This window comes from Pavona decussata, unplaced genomic scaffold (genome assembly GCF_977016875.1).
Source record: "Pavona decussata unplaced genomic scaffold, jaPavDecu1.1 SCAFFOLD_24, whole genome shotgun sequence".
Classification (NCBI taxonomy): Eukaryota; Metazoa; Cnidaria; class Anthozoa; order Scleractinia; family Agariciidae; genus Pavona; species Pavona decussata.
Window position 1 is genome coordinate 284,315 of NW_028145447.1, and position 22,450 is coordinate 306,764.

General features: G+C 39.9%; 2 protein-coding genes and 1 long non-coding RNA gene across 5 annotated transcripts in view; all 3 read left to right on the forward strand.

The window, feature by feature from the left end:
* The window catches only part of LOC146485850 (transketolase-like protein 2), a 35,738-nt gene extending 26,419 nt beyond the window's left edge, over positions 1-9,319 (forward strand). For both annotated transcript variants that reach the window (XM_085102809.1, XM_085102808.1), the window contains 4 exons: positions 5,535-5,856; positions 7,359-7,573; positions 8,300-8,516; positions 8,986-9,319. In XM_085102809.1, the coding sequence (XP_084958935.1) occupies positions 5,535-5,856; positions 7,359-7,573; positions 8,300-8,516; positions 8,986-9,149 (918 nt within the window). In that variant the 3' untranslated portion in view covers positions 9,150-9,319. The remainder of the gene's footprint in view (positions 1-5,534; positions 5,857-7,358; positions 7,574-8,299; positions 8,517-8,985) is intronic.
* Positions 13-1,849, forward strand: LOC146485854 (uncharacterized). Its single transcript, XR_014862097.1, has 2 exons — positions 13-354; positions 1,638-1,849. It is a non-coding gene; the product is annotated as an uncharacterized LOC146485854 (long non-coding RNA).
* Positions 9,320-11,261: 1,942 nt separating the features above from the next.
* Positions 11,262-22,225, forward strand: LOC146485855 (transketolase-like). 2 transcript variants are annotated; one of them, XR_014862026.1, is made up of 13 exons: positions 11,262-11,494; positions 11,574-11,644; positions 13,439-13,485; positions 14,061-14,174; positions 14,721-14,818; positions 15,654-15,845; positions 16,225-16,352; positions 16,487-16,680; positions 17,068-17,389; positions 18,518-18,732; positions 19,881-20,097; positions 20,178-20,789; positions 21,149-22,225. XR_014862026.1 is itself a non-coding variant. In XM_085102806.1 (12 exons), the coding sequence occupies exons 1-12, from the start codon at positions 11,385-11,387 to the stop codon at positions 20,339-20,341; spliced, it is 1,872 nt and encodes a 623-aa protein (XP_084958932.1). In that variant the 5' UTR covers positions 11,262-11,384; the 3' UTR covers positions 20,342-22,225. The 2 variants fall into 2 exon arrangements, 1 of the variants encoding a protein (XP_084958932.1); XM_085102806.1 differs by having other exon boundaries at positions 20,178-22,225.
* Positions 22,226-22,450: the final 225 nt, after the last annotated feature.

Sequence of the window (22,450 nt, forward strand, 5' to 3'; positions counted from 1 at the left end):
CTGAGGGGCGAAAGCCCTGAATTGCCATGGTATTTCATCAAAACCCGAGGGGGGAAATGAAGATAATTTCGGCTACATCTTATAATGAATCGCACGTTGTAGAGTCTGCGTGACAAGACTTATTATTGTGAGAAGTGCGTTCATAGTTTTAAAGTGTGTTTTTAGTTTTCAAGACTGTACATAGTAACCTGTAGCCGAGTTGTAAAATATATTCTGGTGTGTTTTTGGTGTCACAAAATGGAAAAATTGCACAATACTTGTTGTCAGTCAAAGTTTCGTATGTTGGATTCACTCGAACAGAAAGAGTTCAGTAAACAAAACAAGGATACTGATTGTTTTGATGCATGTACAAAGGTGAATTTATTACTTCTTCGTTTTGTTCTGATTTGCTGTTTCGTTCAAATTTATTTTTCACGGCTCTATTCATGTACTCGTATTTTCCATCATGAGAGCTTACCAATGTTCTACAAAGACTTTTTCACATGATCAGAACAAATGATAAAATTTATACGTACAACACACGATCAGCATCAAATATACACATTACTTGTAAACTGACAAATTATGGTAAATTTTCTCTTAAGTACAGAGGAGAAGTCGTATGGAACAGCTTACCGGCTGTTCTAAAGGAATCAAAATCATATAGAACTTTTAAAAAATCACTGAAGTTTTATATTCAAAACCAATTATCTTAAGTTAGTATCAGAAATAGTAATAAGATATGAGCTTGGAGAATCTTGTTAATTTAATAATAAGTATTCCATCCTTTTCTTGACGCCCCCTACTGTGTAATACCTATTTACGGGGGATCTTTACAAAAGCTCAACAGAGCTTGCTTAAGATCTCCTTGCCTCTTAAAATAAATGAGTTTTGTGAAAAACTAATAATACATGATGTGTTTATTGTTTGCGTCTCTGGGTATTTCGCGTAGTTATCCCTGCCAAGAAATACAGAAGGAAAGGTTTCTGTTAGCTGGGTGGTTCTGTTTTTGTAAACACTTCTTAGGACAGAATTTTAATGTTTATTGTGAAGTTTAAATTTAGACAAAACAGTGTGTAGCAACCTTTTATTTCAGAATCTGTATTGTCACCTTTTTACACTAGCAGTTTAGCGAAATGTTCGTTCTAGTAATATTCTGTGAAAACCTGAGGGGCGAAAGGGAACAAAATGTCATTGAGTTTGCTTACCTGTACGGAAAGCGAGCGAAAACATTTGGAAAGCCGGAACATTGCTTAACTCTTCGATTTGAGCCCTGAATTGCCATGGTATTTCATCAAAACCCGAGGGGGGAAATGAAGATAATTTCGGCTACATCTTCAAATGAATCGCACTTTGTAGAGTCTGCGTGACAAGACTTATTATTGTGAGAAGCGCGAAAAGTGTGTTTTTAGTTCAAGACTGTACATGGTGACCTGTAGCCGAGTTGTAAAATACCCTCTAGTGTGTTTTCAGTGTCACATAATGGAAAAATTGCACAATACTTGTTGTCAGTCAAAGTTTTATATGTTGAATTCACTCGAACAGAAAGAGTTCAATTGACAAGGATACTGATTGTTTTGATACATGTACACAAAGAGATGTCGCATATCTTTCCAAAGCGGTACTTAATTAAATGGCTCTAGCGTACATGTACAAAGGTGAATTTATTACTTCTTCGCTTTATTATGATTTATTGTGATTGCTGTTTCGTATAGAAAGCCACGTTTTTGCGAAGGCGAAGAGTTTGAAATCAAGTGAAGATAGATTCCCGTGAACTGAGACAGACGTTTCATAGAATATTTATAGCATGCTTATTTATAATTCCTGGAACTCTGTGATATAAACTGAATAAATTCGATGTTTTATTACAGTTACTTAGTTTGCTGTATTTATCCCTCGTGCTGGTAAGGCAACGAGTCAACATGTCGGGTCCCATTTTTGATTTTTATCCGTTTTCGCGTATCACAAGTCGGGGCATAAGTCCATGGACGCGTTAAATCTGAGTCATGGAAGTGACGCACGCTTTCCACAGCGCGCACATTATGGGTTTTATTCAAGACCATTACTGTTTTACGTAAGCGTTTGCGCAGTTTGTTGTTTTATCAAAGCGAGAAGCAAGCAGACAACTCAAATAATCATTTAAGGCGTAGACTTTCTTGTTTATGTTCCTTGGGAATGTTTAAGCGCTTCTGGTAATCCACTTCAAAAAAATTCCAGGTTTGATTGAGAATTGTACTGAAATAATATTCAGTAGTTGACCATTCTTCATATTCCCTGTATTCCTAACAGTTTTCACGAAATGTTTATCACCTCGCGCGAGGTGATTATGCAGGATATGACGCAATCCTTCGACCAATCAGATCAACAGAATCTCTTTAATCGCCTGAGTAATTATACTAACTAGTAATAGTTCTCACTAAATCTGCCCCCGCTTTTTTGCTGATTGAAAAAAATTAAATATTATTATTCTATATTATCCTGCATGGGTGTCTTGTGGACGTAACAAGATGTCGCTTTAGTGGTCTTTAGTCGAACATGTAAATCTTCATCGCCGTCCGTTTTTTCAGTCGTGGAAATGGTATCTCTGCTTCAGGTGTATGCAACACATGTCTTAATCTTCTGGGGAAAGTTACGAACACAAAGAGATGTCGCATATCTTTCCAAAGCGGTACTTAATTAAATGTCTCTAGCAATCGATAATGGAATAAATGTTGCAACTCTAAAAGTTAATTTTTCCGTTTACCACTTGCACATCATTACGAGAATAACAATCATACGAGTTAAAAAGAAGAGAAAAAAAAGTAAAAATAAAAGTTCCATCCTGACTCGAACGTGACTCGGTACTTGACTGTACTTGACTCGTCCTACAAATGAACACGATCAAGCGTATCGTTAATCCTTTGCAAGCGTGTCGTAGATCCTTTGCGAGCGTTTTGTTGATCCTTTGTGGGCCAAGTTCACGTTAATCGACATTTTTTCCGATACTTGTCGTCAGTCAAAGTTTTATATGTTGAATTCGCTCGAACAGAAAGAGTTCAGTAAACAACTGACAAGGATACTGATTGTTTTGATACATGCACAAAGGTGAATTTATTACTTCTTCGCTTTATTATGATTTATTCTGATTGCTGTTTCGTATAGAAAACCACGTTTTTGCGAAGGCGAAGAGTTTGAAATCAAGTGAAGATAGATTCCCGTGAACTGAGACATACGTTTCATAGAATATTTATAGCATGCTTATTTATAATTCCTGGAACTCTGTGATATAAACTGAATAAATTCGATGTTTTATTACCGTTACTTAGTTTGCTGTATTTATTACTCGTGCTGGTAAGGCAACGAGTCGACATGTTGGGTCCCATTTTTCCTTTTTATCCGTTTTCGCGTATCGTATAAAGTCGGGGCATAAGTGCATGGACGCGTTAAATCTGAGTCATGGAAGTGACGCACGCTTTCCACAGCGTACACATTATGGGTTTTATTCAAGAGCATTGCTGTTTTACGTAAGCGTTTGCGCAGATTGTGGTTTTATCAAAGCGAGGAGCAAGCAGACAACTCAAATAATCATTTAAGGCGCATAATTTCTTGTTTATGTTCCTAGGGAATGTTTAAGCGCTTCTGGTAATCCACTTCACAAAAAATTACAGGTTTGATTGAGAATTGTACAGAAGTAATATTCAGTAGTTGACCATTCTTCATATTCCTAACAGTTTTCACGAAATGTTTATCACCTCGCGCGAGGTGATTATAGCAGGATATGACGCAATCCTTCGACCAATCAGATCAACAGAATCTCTTTAATCGCCTGAGTAATTATACTAACTAGAAATAGTTCTCACTAAATCTGCCCCCGCTTTTTTGCTGATTGAAAAAAATTAAATATTATTATTCTATATTATCCTGCATGGGTGTCCTATGGACGTAACAAGATGTCGCTTTAGTGGTCTTTGATCGAACATGCAAATCTTCATCGCCATCCGTTTTTTCAGTCGTGGAAATGGTATCTCTGCTTCAGGTGTATGCAACACATGTCTTAATCTTCAGGGGAAAGTTACGAACACAAAGAGATGTCGCATATCTTTCCACAGCGATACTTAATTAAATGTCTCTAGCAATCGATAATGGAATAAATGTTGCAAATCTAAAAGTTAATTTTTCCGTTTACCACTTGCACATCATTACGAGAATAACAATCATACGAGTTAAAAAGAAGAGGAAAAAAAGTAAAAATAAAAGTTCCATTCTGACTCGAACGTGACTCGGTACTTCACTCGCACTCGAACTGTACTTGACTCGTCGTACAAGTGAACACGATCAAGTGTATCGTTTATCCTTTGCGAGCGTGTCGTAGATCCTTGCGATCGTTTCGTTGATCCTTTGTAGGCCAAGTTCACGTTAATCGAGATTTTTTCCGATACCTTTCCCTTCTGGAGAATACACCGGGAGAATACACCACATTATCTACGCGGGGGCTCCTAAGGTGCCTATTTGGGGCAATTAATCGAGTCGTTGCGCATGTTCCTTAGCGCAAGAAATCGAGAAAAGAGGTTGTATGTCGGTTCCATGCATCTGGAAGATAGCATCTCACAATCTCACAATAGCATCTTGACGTCCCAATACTGCCCAGCACGCGCGTTTCGTACCGTTCCTCGTGGTTTCGCTTCGAAAACTACAAGGCAAGGTAAGATCCTTGCGAAATTCTGGAAAACCTGTTGGAATTGGATTTGGTAAAGCTGTCATATGACACTTACAACAGTAAGCTAATCAATATTGACGTTATTCACATTTAATTTACCTTTTGCTCTCTTTTGTCCGCGTCCGTCATTGCAGTTACTCAAGATCCAGTGCGAATCAATATTCAACCTGTTTGTTGCAGTTCATTTTCTGGAAATTCCAGAATTAATACACTGTACTCGGCTTTGATCACTCCAATCCGAACAATTATTGTAATAACCAAAGTCGGATTTGATAAGGGTTGCATTAAACATACAGATAAAGAAGAAAAACCACATCCTGCATGAGTAAAAACCTGCACTGGGAAAACAAAGAAGTACCTGAACTACAGTACCCCCGCCGCACCCTTGATAGGATGCCCTGTAAGATAAGATAGCACGGATGTTAACGATTGTTCTTAAAAAAAAACTTATCATTTTGATACTTACAGTACGGACCTCGAGGTCGGTTAGTAAGAGGTATATATTTTCCATTATTAGGCTTCTCCAACATGGCCGCCACGAAAACACTCTATACCTTCTAGCCAAGACATCGAACTTTCCGAGATATTCCTTCTTTTTTTTTTCGCGTGAATAAAGAAAAACAAGCACATTATTTTAAAACCTGTATACAAAAAGCGTAGTCGACAAGCCTAACATAGAAAACATGGTTTGAAAAGGACGATATAGGCAGATAGATGAAAACGAGCTATCTAGACTGAAATATCAGGTTCGGTCGCTTAGGCAGCAAACCAGACTGTATGATTCTATCCATCTGGATCGTCCGCAGAATAGAGAAATGTTAAAGTAAGTATGTTATATTTCATATTTTATTGGTTCAAGGTTGCTGTTCGCCAGGGGTATGCCAAGGCCCTGGTGAAGCTGGGTCTCACATGCGACCGCGTGTTAGCTTTGGATGGAGACATGAAGAATTCCACCTTCTCCCAGGAATACGGAAAAGCATTCCCTGGACGCCATATTGAATGCTTTGTAGCTGAACAGAACATGGTGGGCGTGGCCATGGGGTGTGCGGCACGTGGTCGTGCCATCACTTTCTCCAGCACCTTCGCTGCTTTCTTTTCCCGTACGTTTGACCAACTACGAATGGCTGCTGTTTCTCAGACATCGGCTAACTTTTGTGGATCTCATCCTGGGGTTTCTATTGGTAGGTTGTCGCTGATTTAATTTATTCTTCCTATTTAATGGCTTCGTATACTGATAGTGATAACCGTATCGCGCCTTGTTTTGCTGTGTCAGTGACAACCAGTGGCAAGACCTGCAAATCGGTGTCAGGCGCGGGAAACGTTTATTAATTAGCTGATGACCAGCGAGTGAAAACATGCAACTGGTACCAAGCGCGGGAAAACATGCAACTGGTTCCAAGCGCGGGAAAACATGTGACTGGTGCCAAGCACAGGAAAACCTGTAACTGGTGTCAAACACCGGAAAGCATGCAACTGGTGCCAAGCGCGGGAAAACATGTAACTGGTGCTAAGCGCGGGAAAACATTCAACTGGTGCCAAGCGCGGGAAAACATGTAACTGGTTCCAAGCGCGGGAAAACATGTGACTGGTGCCAAGCACAGGAAAACCTGTAACTGGTGTCAAACACCGGAAAGCATGCAACTGGTGCCAAGCGCGGGAAACGTGTAACTGGTGCTAAGCGCGGGAAAACATTCAACTGGTGCCAAGCGCAGGAAAACATGTAACTGGTGCTAAGCGCGGGAAAACATGCAACTGGTGCCAAGCGCGGGAAAACATCTAACTGGTGCTAAGCGCGGGAAAACATGCAACTGGTGCCAAGCGCGGGAAAACATGTAACTGGTGCTAAGCGCGGGAAAACATTCAACTGGTGCCAAGCGCGGGAAAACATGTAACTGGTGCTAAGCGCGGGAAAACATGCAACTGGTGCCAAGCGCGGGAAAACATGTAACTGGTGCCAAGCGCGGGAAAACATGTAACTGGTGCCAAGCGCGGGAAAACATGTGACTGGTGCCAAGCGCGGGAAAACATGCAACTGGTACCAAGCGCGGGAAAACATGTAACTGGTACCAAGCGCGGGAAAACATGTAACTGGTGCCAAGCGCCGGAAAACATGCAACTGGTGCCAAGCGCGGGAAAACATGTGACTGGTGCCAAGCGCGGGAAAACATGCAACTGGTACCAAGCGCGGGAAAACATGTAACTGGTGCTAAGCGCGGGAAAACATTCAACTGGTGCCAAGCGCGGGAAAATATGTAACTGGTGCCAAGCGCGGGAAAACATGTAACTGGTGCTAAGCGCGAGAAAACATGCAACTGGTGCCAAGCGCGGGAAAACATGCAACTGGTGCCAAGCGCGGGAAAACATGTAACTGGTGCCAAGCGCGGGAAAACATGTAACTGGTGCTAAGCGCGGGAAAACATGCAACTTGTGCCAAGCGCTGAAAAACATGTAACTGGTACCAAGCGCAGGAAAAACATGCAACTGGTGCCAAGCAAGGGAAAAACGATTGATTCGCACTGAAAGCTTAAAGTCATTGATGAAAACTTTTAGTTGTATGCCACCAATTTACAAGTGCAGCTTCCTCACATGGAGGCTTGCCTTTGTACGTGCAGATCAAAAGCCGGCATTTCTTCACAAGTGTTCACACCAGTTTCTTCTTTTTTCTTTTCCCTTTGCCCATCAGGTGTAGATGGACCTTCACAAATGGCCTTAGAAGACATCGCTATGTTCCGTTCCATTCCAAATTGTGTTGTGTTTTACCCAAGTGATGCTGTTTCGTGTGAACGCGCAGTTGAACTCGCAGCCAACTACAAGTTCATGACTTTTATCCGATCCACACGAGGAACCACTCCCGTTATCTACAAAAATGGCGAAACGTTTGAGATTGGCAAAGCTAAGGTGAGGAAACAAAACTTTGATTGCATTATCTGTGTACTTCCCAGTAAACGAGCAGTGAAACCATCATTGTCACTCCGGCCTTTTTGACGATCTCACTCTTCTCGCAAGACATATTGCAATTTGTGATGACGTCATAAGGAGTGCAACGGTGACAAGCACCGGAAAACAGGCAACTATGGCAACTATGCTAAGAGCGGGAACGCGTGCAACCCGCAGCACTGAGCGCGGGAAAAACGTGGAATCGGTAACACGTGCGGGAAGCGTGTATCCGGTGCAAGCGTGGGGAACGTGTAACCAGTGCCAAGCGTTAGAATACGTGTAACCGATGACAATCACGGGAAAACATGTAACCAGTGCTAAGCGCGGAAAAACATGCAAGCCGTGTTAAGCGGGGAAATACATGTAAGCCGTGCCAAATGTCAGCATAGACCCTTTGCATAAATGGCACCCAAATTTAAATAACAATACTTGATACATCCTAAGCCTCGTGTTTATATTTCCAGACAAAAGATTTTTCACATGAATATGAGGCTTAGGATGTATAAAGTATTGTTATTCAAATTTGGGTGCCATTTATGCAAAGGGTCTATACATGTAACCGGTGCCAATTAAGCGCGGAAACACGCAACCGCTACAAAGCGTGAGAATACCACAGCTGATATTAAGGGCGGCATTACGAAGCACAGTGTGTTTCCGCTGATTGGATTTGTGGATTTTCTTTCGTAGATTGTTAGGCAGAGTGCCAGTGATTCAGTGCTTGTAATCGGAGCAGGCGTCACTTTGGACGAAGCCATGAAGGCTGCTGACCACCTTGCTAAGGAAAATATTAACATCCGGGTATTAGATACTTTCACAGTGAAACCACTTGACAAGGAAAGCGTTATCAAGCACGCTAAGGCTGTTGGCGGCAAAATAGTGACTGTTGAAGACCACTACATTGAGGGTAAAGTATGTTTATAATGATTCTATTATGTTTCTGTTCGTCACAGAGATGACGAGGTAACTGAAACGTTGGAATGTAACATGTGGAATGACGTCATACTTGCTAAATTTGACACGTGACATAACGTTATGCTTGAGTGCGTTTCGCGTATGATTAGTCGTGAAATGACGTTACAACTTACAAATTTGAAAACATTGCGTCAGACGTGACGTCACGAGTTTGCCACAAAAGTGTCGTGTGAGGTTGCCTCGTGACACGGCGTAAACTTAAAAATTCTCGTTTTTTTGTTGGTAGTAAACCATTTGAACTACGCCAGAATTCTCAGGGAGTTAGTCAAATGTACTACTACTACACTGAATACTACACTGTTCTTCTAGATCACTATCACCAAGCCTGTCACACTTGACACACCCGTTTTTTATTACGTCTCAATGCGCTTATGAAGTTTGCTTCCTTCTCTTCTTCCCAGGGGGTATTGGTGAGGCTGTGTTGGCTGCTGTTGCGGAGGAAAGTGGTGTGACTGTGCGTATTTTGGCCGTTACCGAAATTCCTCGCAGTGGGCCTGGAGACGCTCTGCTTGAACTGTATGGCATCAGTGCCAATCACATCATAAAAGCTGTCAAAAGCATGTAAAGGGCGTGGCTGATGAAACACGTGCGCCCACATGCTCTGATGGACTTAGACCAAGTGTTCGTAAGGGACACCTGCTTGTTTCATCTAGTGACTAATAATTTATGAATACCATGTTTCGATATAGTTTTTTTAAATTTCCTTAAGTAAGGGAAATAAATATAGGTAATAAATTGGTGTTACAACGTTTACCCACAAAGAGAAATCTGAAGAATGGCCGTATACCGTAATCTATTCTGCATTATCATCGTATAAAGCCGTGGCTATATGAGCGATTGGTTTGCCTGCGAGGGTGATACAGTGTTTTGTAAATGTTGTGTCATCAGCACGAAGTGAAAATCGCTGGTGCAGCCACTTTTTTCACAGGTGAAGCGACAAGCGTGATCTTTTCGGAGAAAAGATAAATACTCTGAATTCCTGAGATTATTTTAACTAGCTATGCAAGAACGCTGTGTGCGCCAGTTTTGCCTGGAGCTGGCAAAAGGCACACGAGGTTCCCTTGTCGTGCGAGAACTCGCGCTTAGAGGGGGATTCGCGGAGTTTCGTCGTGGTGCAACTAGATTAGATGGTTTTCATACTTTAAAATAATGAGAAATGTTACCATTCGTTTTAGACTAAATTGGAAGCAATAAATTAATTAATGATTTGGCTTTCTTAGTTTAATTGATATTTTGCGAAAATAGACAAACACCTTGGAGGGAAGGGGTAGGGTAATATCTATAGAGGAGGGGTACGGATAGGGTTTTGTTAGGGAATGGTGGGACAAGCTATAGTGATCGTTTGGATGCAGCGGTAGTAGAAAGTAGACGTTTTAGGTTTTCAGTTTCATGGTGTCCTCTTTACTCCAGCTCACAGGACCGTGTTTTTAATTACTGTAAATTTTTCAATGCAAAGACTCTCGTTACCTTTTAAAACCTGCACCCCACATCATACAGATTCAAGGCCGAACCAAAAGCTAGCCCTTTCCGTGCACACTTTGTTACAATTTCAAAACCGGATTTGGTACAATGTGAACGGATGTTCTGAGTAGTGAAACTAAGGGTGCTCTGTCCATGCACTGTGCATGCGTGAAACTCCGTTGCCGTTCTATCTTACTGGAAGCCGTGCACCAAGTTTGGTGGTCAGCTAAGCATTGTCTCCTTGTATGATTGTGCAAGTTTTATACCCGCTGTAGGGACAGTTTTTTTTTAAAACAAATCCAGCAAGACCACAACGACAAGACGACGAGTGTGCAGATCTGGATCAGCTTTATACTCCGTATCGATCCCAAATCGAACCGTTAAAACAAGCGCACATCACTGGAGTTTTAGCAGCCGTGGAAGTTTTGGGACTGATTTCTTGCGCACATAAAAATACTGGCATATTACAGAATATTAAGCGTCTGTGAAATATTTTCTTGGTTAATTCGAGAGGGGCAGGGGTAGGGGGTTCAGAAACTCGAGGGGGAGGGGGGAGGTAGGAACCGGGAACCGGAAGCAAACGCATTTAAAGTAATACAACGATACGTCTTTAGGATAAAAGTTTGCTCAATTAAAGTGTTCACTACTTTTTGATTTTCGGTTTAGGCCAAAATTCTTAAGTTAGGAGACTCACCTGTGGCTCATGAGCAACGCGCTGACAAAGTGTGCTAAAGCCCCACCCCCTACCCGCCCATTTTCTTTAGTGAGGGCCATCTGTTGATTCAGGGTTTATGGGTCCTGGATGATTACAATACTCACACACGTTGTTTTTGCGCTATAAACTTTAATATAAATATAAACTTTGAGGCTGTATATGGAGGCTTAGAACAGCAAAAATCCCTGGGGTTAAACTATGTCACTGTTACATTACTGAATTTCACTATATTAGGACATTGGCCCCTGGGAGCCACTGTCACGGTAAAGACGCTCCGGGGAGGGGTAAGGCTATCCTTCTGAAAAGAAAAAGATTAGGAGACTAAAGGACTTTTTATGATTAATTGTTGAGAAACTGGACTAGAAAGTAAGAAAAGTATTTTTTTAATCAGTGAACTGAACAAATATTATTGAAAGCGAGACAAACAATTAGATAATTGTTATTCCAATACTACCCCTCCGGTACGGGTTTAATTTTTCCGCCGAATGAAAGTCACGTGGGGAAATTGTACAGTGAACGAGCGAAGCACGCTGAAAGTTTGTTCACTTTCTGCAGTCCAGTTCAGCGAACAGTTCTGTGAATTTTATCACTTGTGTGAAGACACCTACGACAATTCTAAGCACCATGGAAGACGTTTACCACAGACCGGATCAAAAGACTCTGCAAGCTTTGAAAGACATGGCTGGAAAGCTTCGAATTCATAGCATTGAATCAACGAACGCAGCCGGTTCGGGGTATGTGGCAATCACGCAAACCTTTGAGGTTGAATGAACGTTGAAAATTGTTTTAACTGTCGGCGATTTTGTTTTGCAGCCATCCAACATCTTGTTGCTCCATGGCTGAAATCATGTCAGTTCTCTTCTTCCATACAATGCGTTATAAAGGTGAGTTAACTTTCGTCAAACCACGCTTGAGTAAGTTCAACTTGTTGAAATATCTTTAATCTTTTCAAACCATTTCAATGTCGCGAAGCAGTTCTTTCGTGTAGAGCAAGTCATTTTTTTAAATTTAAATTATACGCCTCGAAATTTTGGGCAATTTCTTCTTTTCAGAGTTAAGAGGGTCGTAAAGTTTGGCACTGTTGTCCGACATTCATGTGAAAATATTCTTGGACTCGATATTGGCACATGCTCGCAATAATCATGTTCAAAACTTTGATACTGCAAATTTATATGGGATTAAACATCACTTTAGCTCTGTAATGTTAAATAACTGTAATGAATTGTCGAAATCAATATGTTTGTTTCGTATTTTCGCGATATTGGTGGAAAATTGTTGATGTGCCAATGTGCGTGAATATTTTTGCATTGTCACTAATAAATTCTAATGCCGTCATTTTGCAAAATTTATGCAAATAAGAAAAATCAACAAGTGAGCACAATAAAAGAGCACTTGACATTTTTGTAGGAGTGTGTTTTGCCGCCTTCAGTTGAACAAATTAGAGTTCGCAGCTGAGCTTTCCCATATCCCCACCCCTGTAGCATTCGTTTTAATTCCACTTATTTCGTTCAAGAATTTTAATATGCGGCTTCTCTTTAATCAACATCTTGATAGAATGCTGCCAAACAACCGCAATTGCCGAGTACATCATGACGCAATTCCTGAGGAACCATATAGACCGGGAACAAGTTGTAGACTAAGATGACAATATTAATTTTTTTAGTCTAGATATTACACCACCAAGGTTGAACAAAATCTGCAAAAATATTGTAGCAGGGATTACCCTGTTAACCAGATTCCTTACCTCCACCCCCTCCTGAAGCTTCCAGCTTATCAGATTGAAGATCGGGAAATGGCCTCACTTGTTGTGTGACACTGCCTTGCAACTTCTATTTTCACTCAAATGTCATGCAAAACATATTCTACAAAGAGCACTTTTAAGTTTTGAGGAAAAGACCTTTTGAAGAAAGATATACTATTTGGTCTTCTACTAGAAAGTTATTCTTCCAAAATAAAATAAAATACAAAAACAATTCTTCCAAAATTTCACAGAAATTAAATGAATATAAAGGTGTAAATTTTGAATGAAGCAATTAATTTGCATTATCAGAAGATGTTTGATCTCAGACTTCAGTTGTGTGTATATTTGTGTAGTCTTATAAATCATGTTAACCTTGCAAACATGCAAATTAATTTATTTATATACATAAATTTTTTCTTAATTACGGCTTGTCCCACATGCATCTTGAGCAGTTGTTCATCAAGAGTAAAGGAAAAGGAAAACATTCATAAAATTGTAAAATAAGTTTTTGAACTTCAGTTATACGAGGTGAAGTGTGGACAATCAATTAGTGCTATCATTTTTAGTATTTTTTTATTTCACAATAAAATGCTTGCAATACATTACTAACAGATAAAATAGCTTAGTGTATTACACATTTTACAATGCTACAGTACAGCATTATAAATAACTTTAAAGCCATCATTTGGAGTAAAGAAGACCTGACTTACCTGAAGTGGACATAAAAAAAATATCCAGCAACTGGCCTTGAATCTGGGTGGGTAGAAAATGTTGATGGATGTAGCCTATAAACAAGTTTGGTGCAAATTTGTGACTGAAATGCGCAACCACCCTGAACGACATTTGTAAATTCTCCTACAGTAAACAGTATTTACTGTGCTGTGTTATGGTTTAGAATTACTCAATATTAATATCGCAATTTATAATAATTTTTCAGTGTCTAATCCAAGAGATGCTTCAAGTGATAGATTCATCTTGTCAAAGGTAGGTATGCCACTATTAACCCCAACCACTAATATCAAAGAACAAATTCTCCTATCTTGTCCCCATACTTTTCTTATAAAAGTACTGGGGAGAAGTAATTAAAATATCAAGAAAATTCACCTTGGGTGATCATATCCTTAATTCTCATGATCTCAGGGGTTGAATAAGCATTGATATTACAAGGAGAAATTTGATGCTGATCACTGTTGGTGCTTAAAGGGTTAATAGACCTTTTTTTCTTCATTGTCTTGTTGCCCCATTACAGATCATGTGATGGTACTCTAGGGAGTAATCTGTTTTAGAATTGGTTATATTCACGCTTGCATGTATTCTTTATTATTTTTCACAATAACAAAGGATTGATTTGCTTAAGAAAACCACGTGGTTTGTAATGGGCAATTAGCACATAGAGGCTCTATGTGCTAATTGCCCATTAATTACCATACAATTCATTTGAGTTCCTGAGTAAAATAATAAACAAGTTGGATGAAAAGCAGCATCAGTACAGTCCAAAATCTGTGTCAAGTCTTAAATTAACATTTAAGTTATTAACATTTTTAATTTTTGTCTCTCAGGGCCATGCCGCTCCTATTCTGTATGCTGCCTGGGCAGAAGCTGGTCTGTTTCCTGCATCAGATCTTGCCAAGCTCAGAACAATTGGCTCTGACCTAGAAGGCCACCCCACCCCTGTAAGTAGCCTTGTTTTGAATTGAGAAAGGTGATAAATTTGAACCTTGGTTAGTGTAATATTTAGTACAAGATTGTCAGGAGCATACATGTACATTGTAGGATGGAGAAAAAAATAATGTCATTGACAAGGATGGCGTATTATTCAGTGAGTGACACAGGCAAACTGGGAAAAAGAAATCCCGAGTGGGAGTCAAACCTGAGACCTTCCGATTACTAGTTCGGATGCTCTACCACTGAGCTACAGGAGACTCGTGTGAGCTAAGGCCATTAAACTAGGTTCATGGGACAAACATCCTGCATCCTGCTAGGATTTGAAGTTGGAAATCTGCATTCTTGCTCAGTGTACTGTTCTCACAGTGTGCATTGCTGGCTCAGAGGCTGGTGCGTGAGGCTATCACAGTGCTCAAGGCACTCAGTATTCATATCATTAATTTTCAGTACCTGAAACATTTTAACTGCCCCAATCTCTAATTCCGACAGAAATGTAGTTACCCAATTCCCAAACAGCCTGAGTATTATCACTCATCAAGTGTCTTGTTCTTTAGAGACTAAACTTTGTTGACTTTGCTACCGGCTCACTGGGTCAAGGACTGAGCTGTGGTTGTGGAATGGCTTACATGGGGAAATACATTGACAAAGCAAGGTGAGTATTCAATGAGATCTACATTTACAGTGACAGTTCTCGAAAACCACCAACCATGCCATGTAGTTCCTACCATAAATGTTTGAAAACGGCGGACGGCAAATGACATTTTGCCAAGTTGTTTAACCTCTTTCAGGCCGCTTGTGTAGTTATAGTTGCTCTGTTGCAGACATTTGCTTTCCATTCTAATTATTGGTTTTAAGTAAATGAAACTTATTGGTGTCCTACAACCAAGGAAAAAAGGGCTTCCATGCCCTTAAGGGACAAACCTTAGAAAGCCTGCTATTAACGGTGAATTAAGTGTGCACTAACTAAAGAAGCCATGTCATCTGTTTACAATGCATTTTATTCCCCCACATCCTCCTCCCGTACAATGTTGAAGTTCACAACGCATTTTTCTTACACTAGAGGGGTTAAGAATAACATTTATGGCAAACTGAAAATGTAAGCTACGTGATCATATTATCGTATATTTGCTGCTCCTTGTTTTCAGTTTCTCCATTAAATAGAGTAGTTATGCGTTAGCATCAAAGGCCAGAATTAGTTTGCACTATTCTCATCTTTGTACTATACTCTTTATTTCAAGAAAATGTAAATGCGAATCTCACGTTTGCCGTTTGCCTTATTCAAACGCGATTCGTAATCTCTCTACTGACTCAATATTGAAGCGGTAAGCCGGGGTCAGGAAATGGATGATTATTTCTTGTTCTTGTATACTGTGTTTCTGTCACATGCTTATGAAGGCATCGTAAATTCAAATTGTTCCCAACCCTTTTGTCCTTGATTGTGGTTGCTTCATTCTACGTTAACATCTCATAATATTTTTTGTTTTCAGCTATCGTGTCTTCTGTGTCATTGGTGATGCGGAGTCTGCTGAGGGGTCTGTCTGGGAGGCCATGAACTTTGCAAGTTATTACAAACTGGATAACTTGTGCGCCATCTTTGACATCAACCGTCTTGGACAGAGTGACCCCACAATGTTACAGCATGACTTTGAGACCTACAGGAAAAGGGCAGAGGCTTTTGGGTGAGGGATCTGTGATTGTTTAATTTTTAAATAACAGTTTTTGTTTTCATGCATGGTTGATTAGATCAATAGAATGGCAGCTTTGCTTGGTGTCACTGACAAATACACTGTACATGATTTTTTTTTTCATGTCATTTACTGACAGAAGTCCCACCAAAATTGCAGTCTATAGCCACATTGGGCATAGTTGCTACAGTTAACTTTTTTATTTTTAATCAATCCCAAAATGTGGAAATTAGTAAACATTCTAAATGTACGTGATCCATTTAGCAGTTATTACTGACAGCTAATTGGGACTGCCCCTGGAAGCAATCAGATGACCCCTTTTTACCATGGGCCAATTCAGCCGTACTAAAGTTTTTCACGACTTTTTCCCCAGGTGGAATACACTTGTAATTGATGGCCATGACATTGAAGCCGTCTGCCGTGCATTTCACGAGGCCAAAACAGTCAAAGATCGTCCCACGGCTATTCTGGCAAAAACTTACAAAGGAAAGGGTGTCCCAGGTATATAGCAACTTTAATTAATGTGTGCGGGCACATTTAAACTATCTGAGAATTATTTTATAAGGGTGAACGACTTGGGCTGTGTTCCTTCTTTATTTATTCAGAATGTTATGCATGTATTTGTTGTACTGTAGGAGTTGAAGATTTGGAAAATTACCATGGCAAAGCTCTTGGAGACAAAGGCAAGGCAGCGGTAGAGTTAATAAAGAGCTCGCTCAGCTCTGATACACTGAATGGCCTAGGACCTCAACCAGTTGTTGATGATGCCCCTTCTGCTGATCTGTCTGTTAAGCTGTCAGAACCACCTAACTACACCATTGGAGATAAGGTGTGTACATGTAGATGAGCTCAGGAAACACTGGTCCAATGTTCTAGTGGTGTGTGGCAATAGAAATTCAGCTTGACAATGAGGCCAAGAGGACAAAAATTATTATCAGTAATTATGTCAATTCATTGCTGTTGTTTTCATCCTCTGGACCTCAGTTGGATTTTAATTTTTAAAATGAACCCGTTGCTTATCTGTCTCAGTGTACCTAAGACTGGACCACTGGACCTTCCTTGAACTTCAGTGCTCTGCGAATTCTTACACCAGAAATTCCTTGTCAGTAGTGATTTTCTTTTACTGTGCTGGAAAGCTGAGAATAGTGATAGTATTTTGAAAAAGAAGATGCCACATGCAGTTGATGTATTTCTCAACAATTCTCTTTCACCCTAGGTTGCTGTCCGTCTGGCATATGCCAGTGGTCTGATCAAACTTGGCCGCACATGTGAACGCGTGATAGCACTGGATGGAGACACCAAAAATTCCACCTATTCTCTTAACTACAGAAAAACATTCCCTGGACGCCATATTGAATGCTTTGTAGCTGAACAGAACATGGTGGGCGTGGCCATGGGGTGTGCGGCACGGGGTCGTGCCATCACTTTCTCCAGTACCTTTGCTGCCTTTTTTACTCGTACTTTTGACCACTTAAGAATGGCTGCTGTTTCCCAGACTTCTGCTAACTTCTGTGGATCGCACTGCGGTGTTTCTATTGGTAAGTTTTTGCTGATTGAACAGAATTTGTTTCAGTGTTTTGATGAACCCTTGTTCCAGGGGAGCAGTGATGGGTGCAGCCTGGGCTTGATTCCCAGAGTTGACGTCATATGTGGGTTGAGTTTGTTGTTGGCTCTCGTCCCTCCTCCGAGGGTTTTTCTCCGGGTACTCTGGTTTTCCTCTGTCCACAAAAACCAACATTTCCAAATTCCAATTTGACCTAGCTGGAATGTACAGTCATCTTTGAATGAGTTCCTAAAGAGCTCTTTACTGCTCAGTGGGTAAACAAATTGCATACATACATTGATTTGACCACACCTAAGGTACACCAACATATTCAAAGCCTCTCAGTTGTTGTGGCTCTACAGATGACAAGGTTTTTGAGATACACTACTTTGTAAATCACAAATTGTCTGGGCTGGCCACATAGCCACAATATCCGACATTGCCCTTTCCAAGCAAAGGTATGGTGAGCAAAAGCAGATTCTATCAGCTTAGGTTTTGTCATGCAAATCCAGAGTGAAAAAAATATCAAGCGTATGTAAGATATATATATGTACATACAGGGCCTGACCATTAAGTTCACAATTTTTTCCTAACTTTGATTTTTGTAGGGAACTGGTCATATCAAGTTTGTTCGAAGAGAACCAACCTTGTCTGGGGGTTTTTGAAGACACCACCTTTCTCATGAACATTACATGGCTTTAAAATTTTAGTTTACATGGAAATATTCAGCTAGCAAGAGTCAGCATTGCTAGATACAGGCTGTAAGCAAGAAAAATGAGCATTGAACCTCACTGTCATTTTTTACTGCTGGATAGAGGGGTGGCTTTGTAATAAAGACACCATCTTTGAGCCTGGTTGAGGAATGGGGGTGCAGGCAGAGATCACCGTCTATTTTATGGCTTGGTGGGTCCTGTTGGAGTATTAGTAGTTTTGACCACTTCCCTTATGTCCCCCTCCAAGCAGGGTAAATTTACACTTTCAGGGTTGGGGGGGTGAGGCACTTAACAACAGTCCCCTACCTTTCCAGAGCTCCCCCCTCAGGAGATTGATGTTCGGTGTATAATATCAAGCTATATGCATTACTTTGTATGCAACCCAATATTTTCTCCTTTTTGTTGTTCAGGTGTAGATGGACCATCACAAATGGCCCTGGAAGACATTGGTATGTTCCGTTCCATTCCCAACTGTGTGGTGTTTTACCCAAGTGACGCTGTTTCATGTGAACGCGCAGTTGAACTCGCAGCCAACTACCCGCACATGACCTTCATCCGAGCCACCCGTGGTAACACTCCTGTTGTTTACAAGAACGATGAACCTTTTGAGATTGGCAAAGCTAAGGTAAGGGAATAAAACTTTACATGAACTAACATCATACAGTTTGGTTTGGTTTGTCAGCTTTATTGGGAAACATAACACAAAGAAAAGAAGCAGGTTTATAAGAAAAATATATGACATTTCTCAAAGGGGAGAGCATGAACGGGACATAAGTACCCATGCAAAGTGCTTCCCAACAAATACATGTACATGTAGATATAATAATTATGTCAAAAAACTATTTACAAAGATGTAAAAGCCATTTACAAGGATATAAAAAATTAATACCTATGCCTAATTAAAAAGGTACAAGGAAAGAAGAATATTATACAGTGATCAGCATCAAATTTCTCCTTTTACTATCAATGCTTATTCAACCCCTGAGGTTATGAGAATTAAGGATATGATCACCCAAGGTGAATTTTCTTGATATTTTAATAACTTCTCCACAGTACTTTTATAAGAAAAATATGGGGACAAGATAAGAGAATTTGTTCTTTGATATTAGGGGTTGAAGGGTTAATTCCTGTGACAGGAACAGTCCCTAACTGAGGACCTGGTACAAGTAGAATAATCTGCATCAAAGACTGAGTATAATAGTGAGAAATAACATTCGGTAACAGCAGAACTCCCAAGGGAAACCAAAAACAGTTTGAGTTGATGGGGGTTCGACTTTGTGGGGTTGGTGTGGAATTTCAAGCATTTTGTTAATAGTAAACTAATAAAATGTTGTGGTTTTATCGTCATTGAACTTAATCAATACAGATTTTAATCAGTGAGCTACATGTACAAAATGTATGTGCTGGCATTTCGAGGTTTACCCACCAACATTTTTAAAATAGAGTTAGAGTTATTGGGGTAAATTTGAGCCAAGGGAAAGCAAAATTAGTTTGAGGTGGCGTTTGATTTAACCGAGTTCAAGTTAGCTATTAGTAAATGACCAAAAAAATGGGGTCAAATCCAGGAAAAATTGGAATTTGTTCAAGTTAGCTTCAAGTTTTTGGGCTTCATCTGGATTAAAAACCTAGATTAAAATAAAGATTTATCCCCAATTAAAGCGCTAAGCAGAAGGTAAAATGTCGGTAACATTGACAAAACTGCTCACTTTTTATCGGCTACCTCTCAAAAATTCAGCTAGTTGTGTATTTGCAAAAATCGAATTTTCCTTTTAGATTCTTCGTAAGAGTGACAGTGATGTAGTGCTTGTTATTGGAGCAGGCGTTACTCTGATTGAAGCCCTGAAGGCTGCTGATGCGTTGGCCAAAGAAAATATCAACATTCGTGTGTTAGATCCTTTCACCTTGAAGCCACTTGATAAAGAAAGCATTATCAAGCATGCGAAGGCTGTTGGTGGCAAAATACTGACTGTTGAGGACCACTACGTTGAAGGTAATGTGTATTTAGACTGGAGTTATGTTAATCAGCGACACTACTTGACCAAATTATTTGACTTCTATTCATTGATACAGGGGGCATTGGTGAGGCTGTGGCTGCTGCTTTGGCAGGAGAGACTGGGTTGACTGTGCAAATGTTGGCTGTGCGAGAAATCCCACGTAGTGGTCCTGGGGACGATTTGTTGGATCTGTATGGCATCAGTGCTAATAAGATTATCAGCACTGTTAAAGCAATGTAAAAGGTGTGGCTCACATCACGTGATCCATCTGCCTATCCACCACGTATTTGGTGTTTAGCATGCCTCTTGATATTTATTGCAATTGCAAGCAAGGCAAGGCAATAGGCCATTTTCGAAGTGCTGTCAACCTCGTTAGGAAAGCGAAAGTTGAAAGCTTTTCACCTAAAAATTCGTTTTGTTTGCATATGAATGAAAAGTTATCTTTGCACGTAGCCTCGCTTTCATAATGAGGTTCAAGGCATCTCGGAAATGGCCTATTGTTTCACCCAAATCAGTAGCTAGCTTTGTAACATGGTATCGCTACATAATGTCATACATTTGAGAAAAGGTCATCTTTTTACTGCACAAAGGCAATCAACATAATTAAAACTACAGATATTCCATCAAACTAGTGCTTTTGAGTACTTGTAAATGAAAAAATTTTTCAACTTCCATCAGAATATGGTGTGTGAGATAAACATGAATTGCTGTACACATGGGTAAAAATCTTGAAAAAAACGAAAGCAAACTTTGATCACTTCAAAAATTGATCCCTCTTAAGCTTCAATGCCATGTGGTTACCCAAAGTCAAATTACATGCAAATCCATATGGACATTTAACACATTTGCGTTTGCATCAGTCAAAAACAGATTGGTTAAAAGTGGGTTAAGACTGGCTCTCATATGCCGTGCCAATGCCTGTGGCACAATGATTATCAACATTCACTGTCAATCCCAGTGAAGCGCCAGGCATCCATATGATATATTTGGAATGAGAAGACTGCCTCACACCTTCATGTGAGCGCTCCATGCTCTCAGTCAATTTAGAAACTTAATGAATTTTGCCATAGATTGTACCACTCAATTATTGCTGAATACATTCTTATGCAATATTTTAATCCTCAGCAAGCCAGGAAAGTAGGCCATTTTCGCGTTGCTTTGAACCTCATTATGAAATCCACGCTAAGTGGAAAATTAGTTTTCAGTCAATTGCAAACAAAGTAATTTTCGTCTGAAAAGCTTTCCACTTATCCTCGCTTCCACAATGAGGTTCACAGCAACTCGGAAATGGCTTATTGCCAACCTACAGTACCTTCGAAGTTGGACTTGAGCTAACTTTGAAGACACATTGGCAATAAAGGGCTAGGATATCTTCTGATGTAGAAAGCCCTTTCTCTGATATACTGGAACAGTATCTCAGGTAGTGTTTCAGGTTTTTTGGCGGATATGAAACTAGGTAAAAAACACGTAGTGCATACATACATAAGGTTGATCATTCTCTGACAGTATTTTCCAAGATTTATAACTTCCTAGAAATTCGTGATCAGTACAGTTCAGGTGGACAAACAATTTAGTGTTTGATGTTTTGATGTTGAAGATGTTTAAACCTGAAGGTGGAATGTGTGACATTATGTACCTAATACCTTTATTAATTTTAGTTCTATGTAGGGAAAACTTGATAATTTCCACATGAAATGGTGTCTGTGAAACAAATAATTCTCTAAAGCCAACCATTGTAATTCAGATCTGTTAAGTCTGCATCACTTTTAGAAGTCTCAACAAGTCTGGGTAATCGAAGTTCGACTGTAGTACCTACAATTAAAATTAATTTGAAACAGTATTTGTTATTAGTCTAAGTCAGTTCAGAAACTGCTTAGGTTAACGTTTCTGTTGTTGCTGCTGTTGAATTATTATAGTTCTTTGTCAGGATGTCTTGTGGAAGAATAGTGATTATTGCAAGCTGCGATACAAAATATCACCTGTTTTCTCAGCCAAAGCAAAACCTCTGTCAAAAATATAAATCAGGCCATATTTAGTAGAATTGTATTATGCAGTGGTGGCTAAAAATACAAATCTGTTTTGTGTTGTAGGGAGAAGTAACAAATAAAAAAAGTGAACTTTTGATCCTTGCTGTTTTTGTTGCGATAGATTCGTTGTATAAGTTAAATAATTATCAATAGCCTATTTTAGTGTAAGTTTTCTATGGTGAGGTATTAAGGGGGAACTAACTAAACTACAGAATTGCTAGGTGATTTTTAGGAATGGTATTTTGTGATACTCTGTTTTGCAGTGTTTTGTAGCGCTTTGTTGGTGAAATGTATGAGGGCGAACAGGTGGATTTTAAAAATC

Bases quoted from the DNA above. Each gene is read 5' to 3' on its own strand.
- LOC146485855 (XM_085102806.1), top strand. From the start codon at position 11,385: ATGGAAGACGTTTACCACAGACCGGATCAAAAGACTCTGCAAGCTTTG. The intron at 14,819-15,653 runs GTGAGTATTCAA...TTTTGTTTTCAG, and splicing joins AAATACATTGACAAAGCAAG to CTATCGTGTCTTCTGTGTCA. The intron at 20,098-20,177 runs GTAATGTGTATT...TCATTGATACAG, and splicing joins TGAGGACCACTACGTTGAAG to GGGGCATTGGTGAGGCTGTG.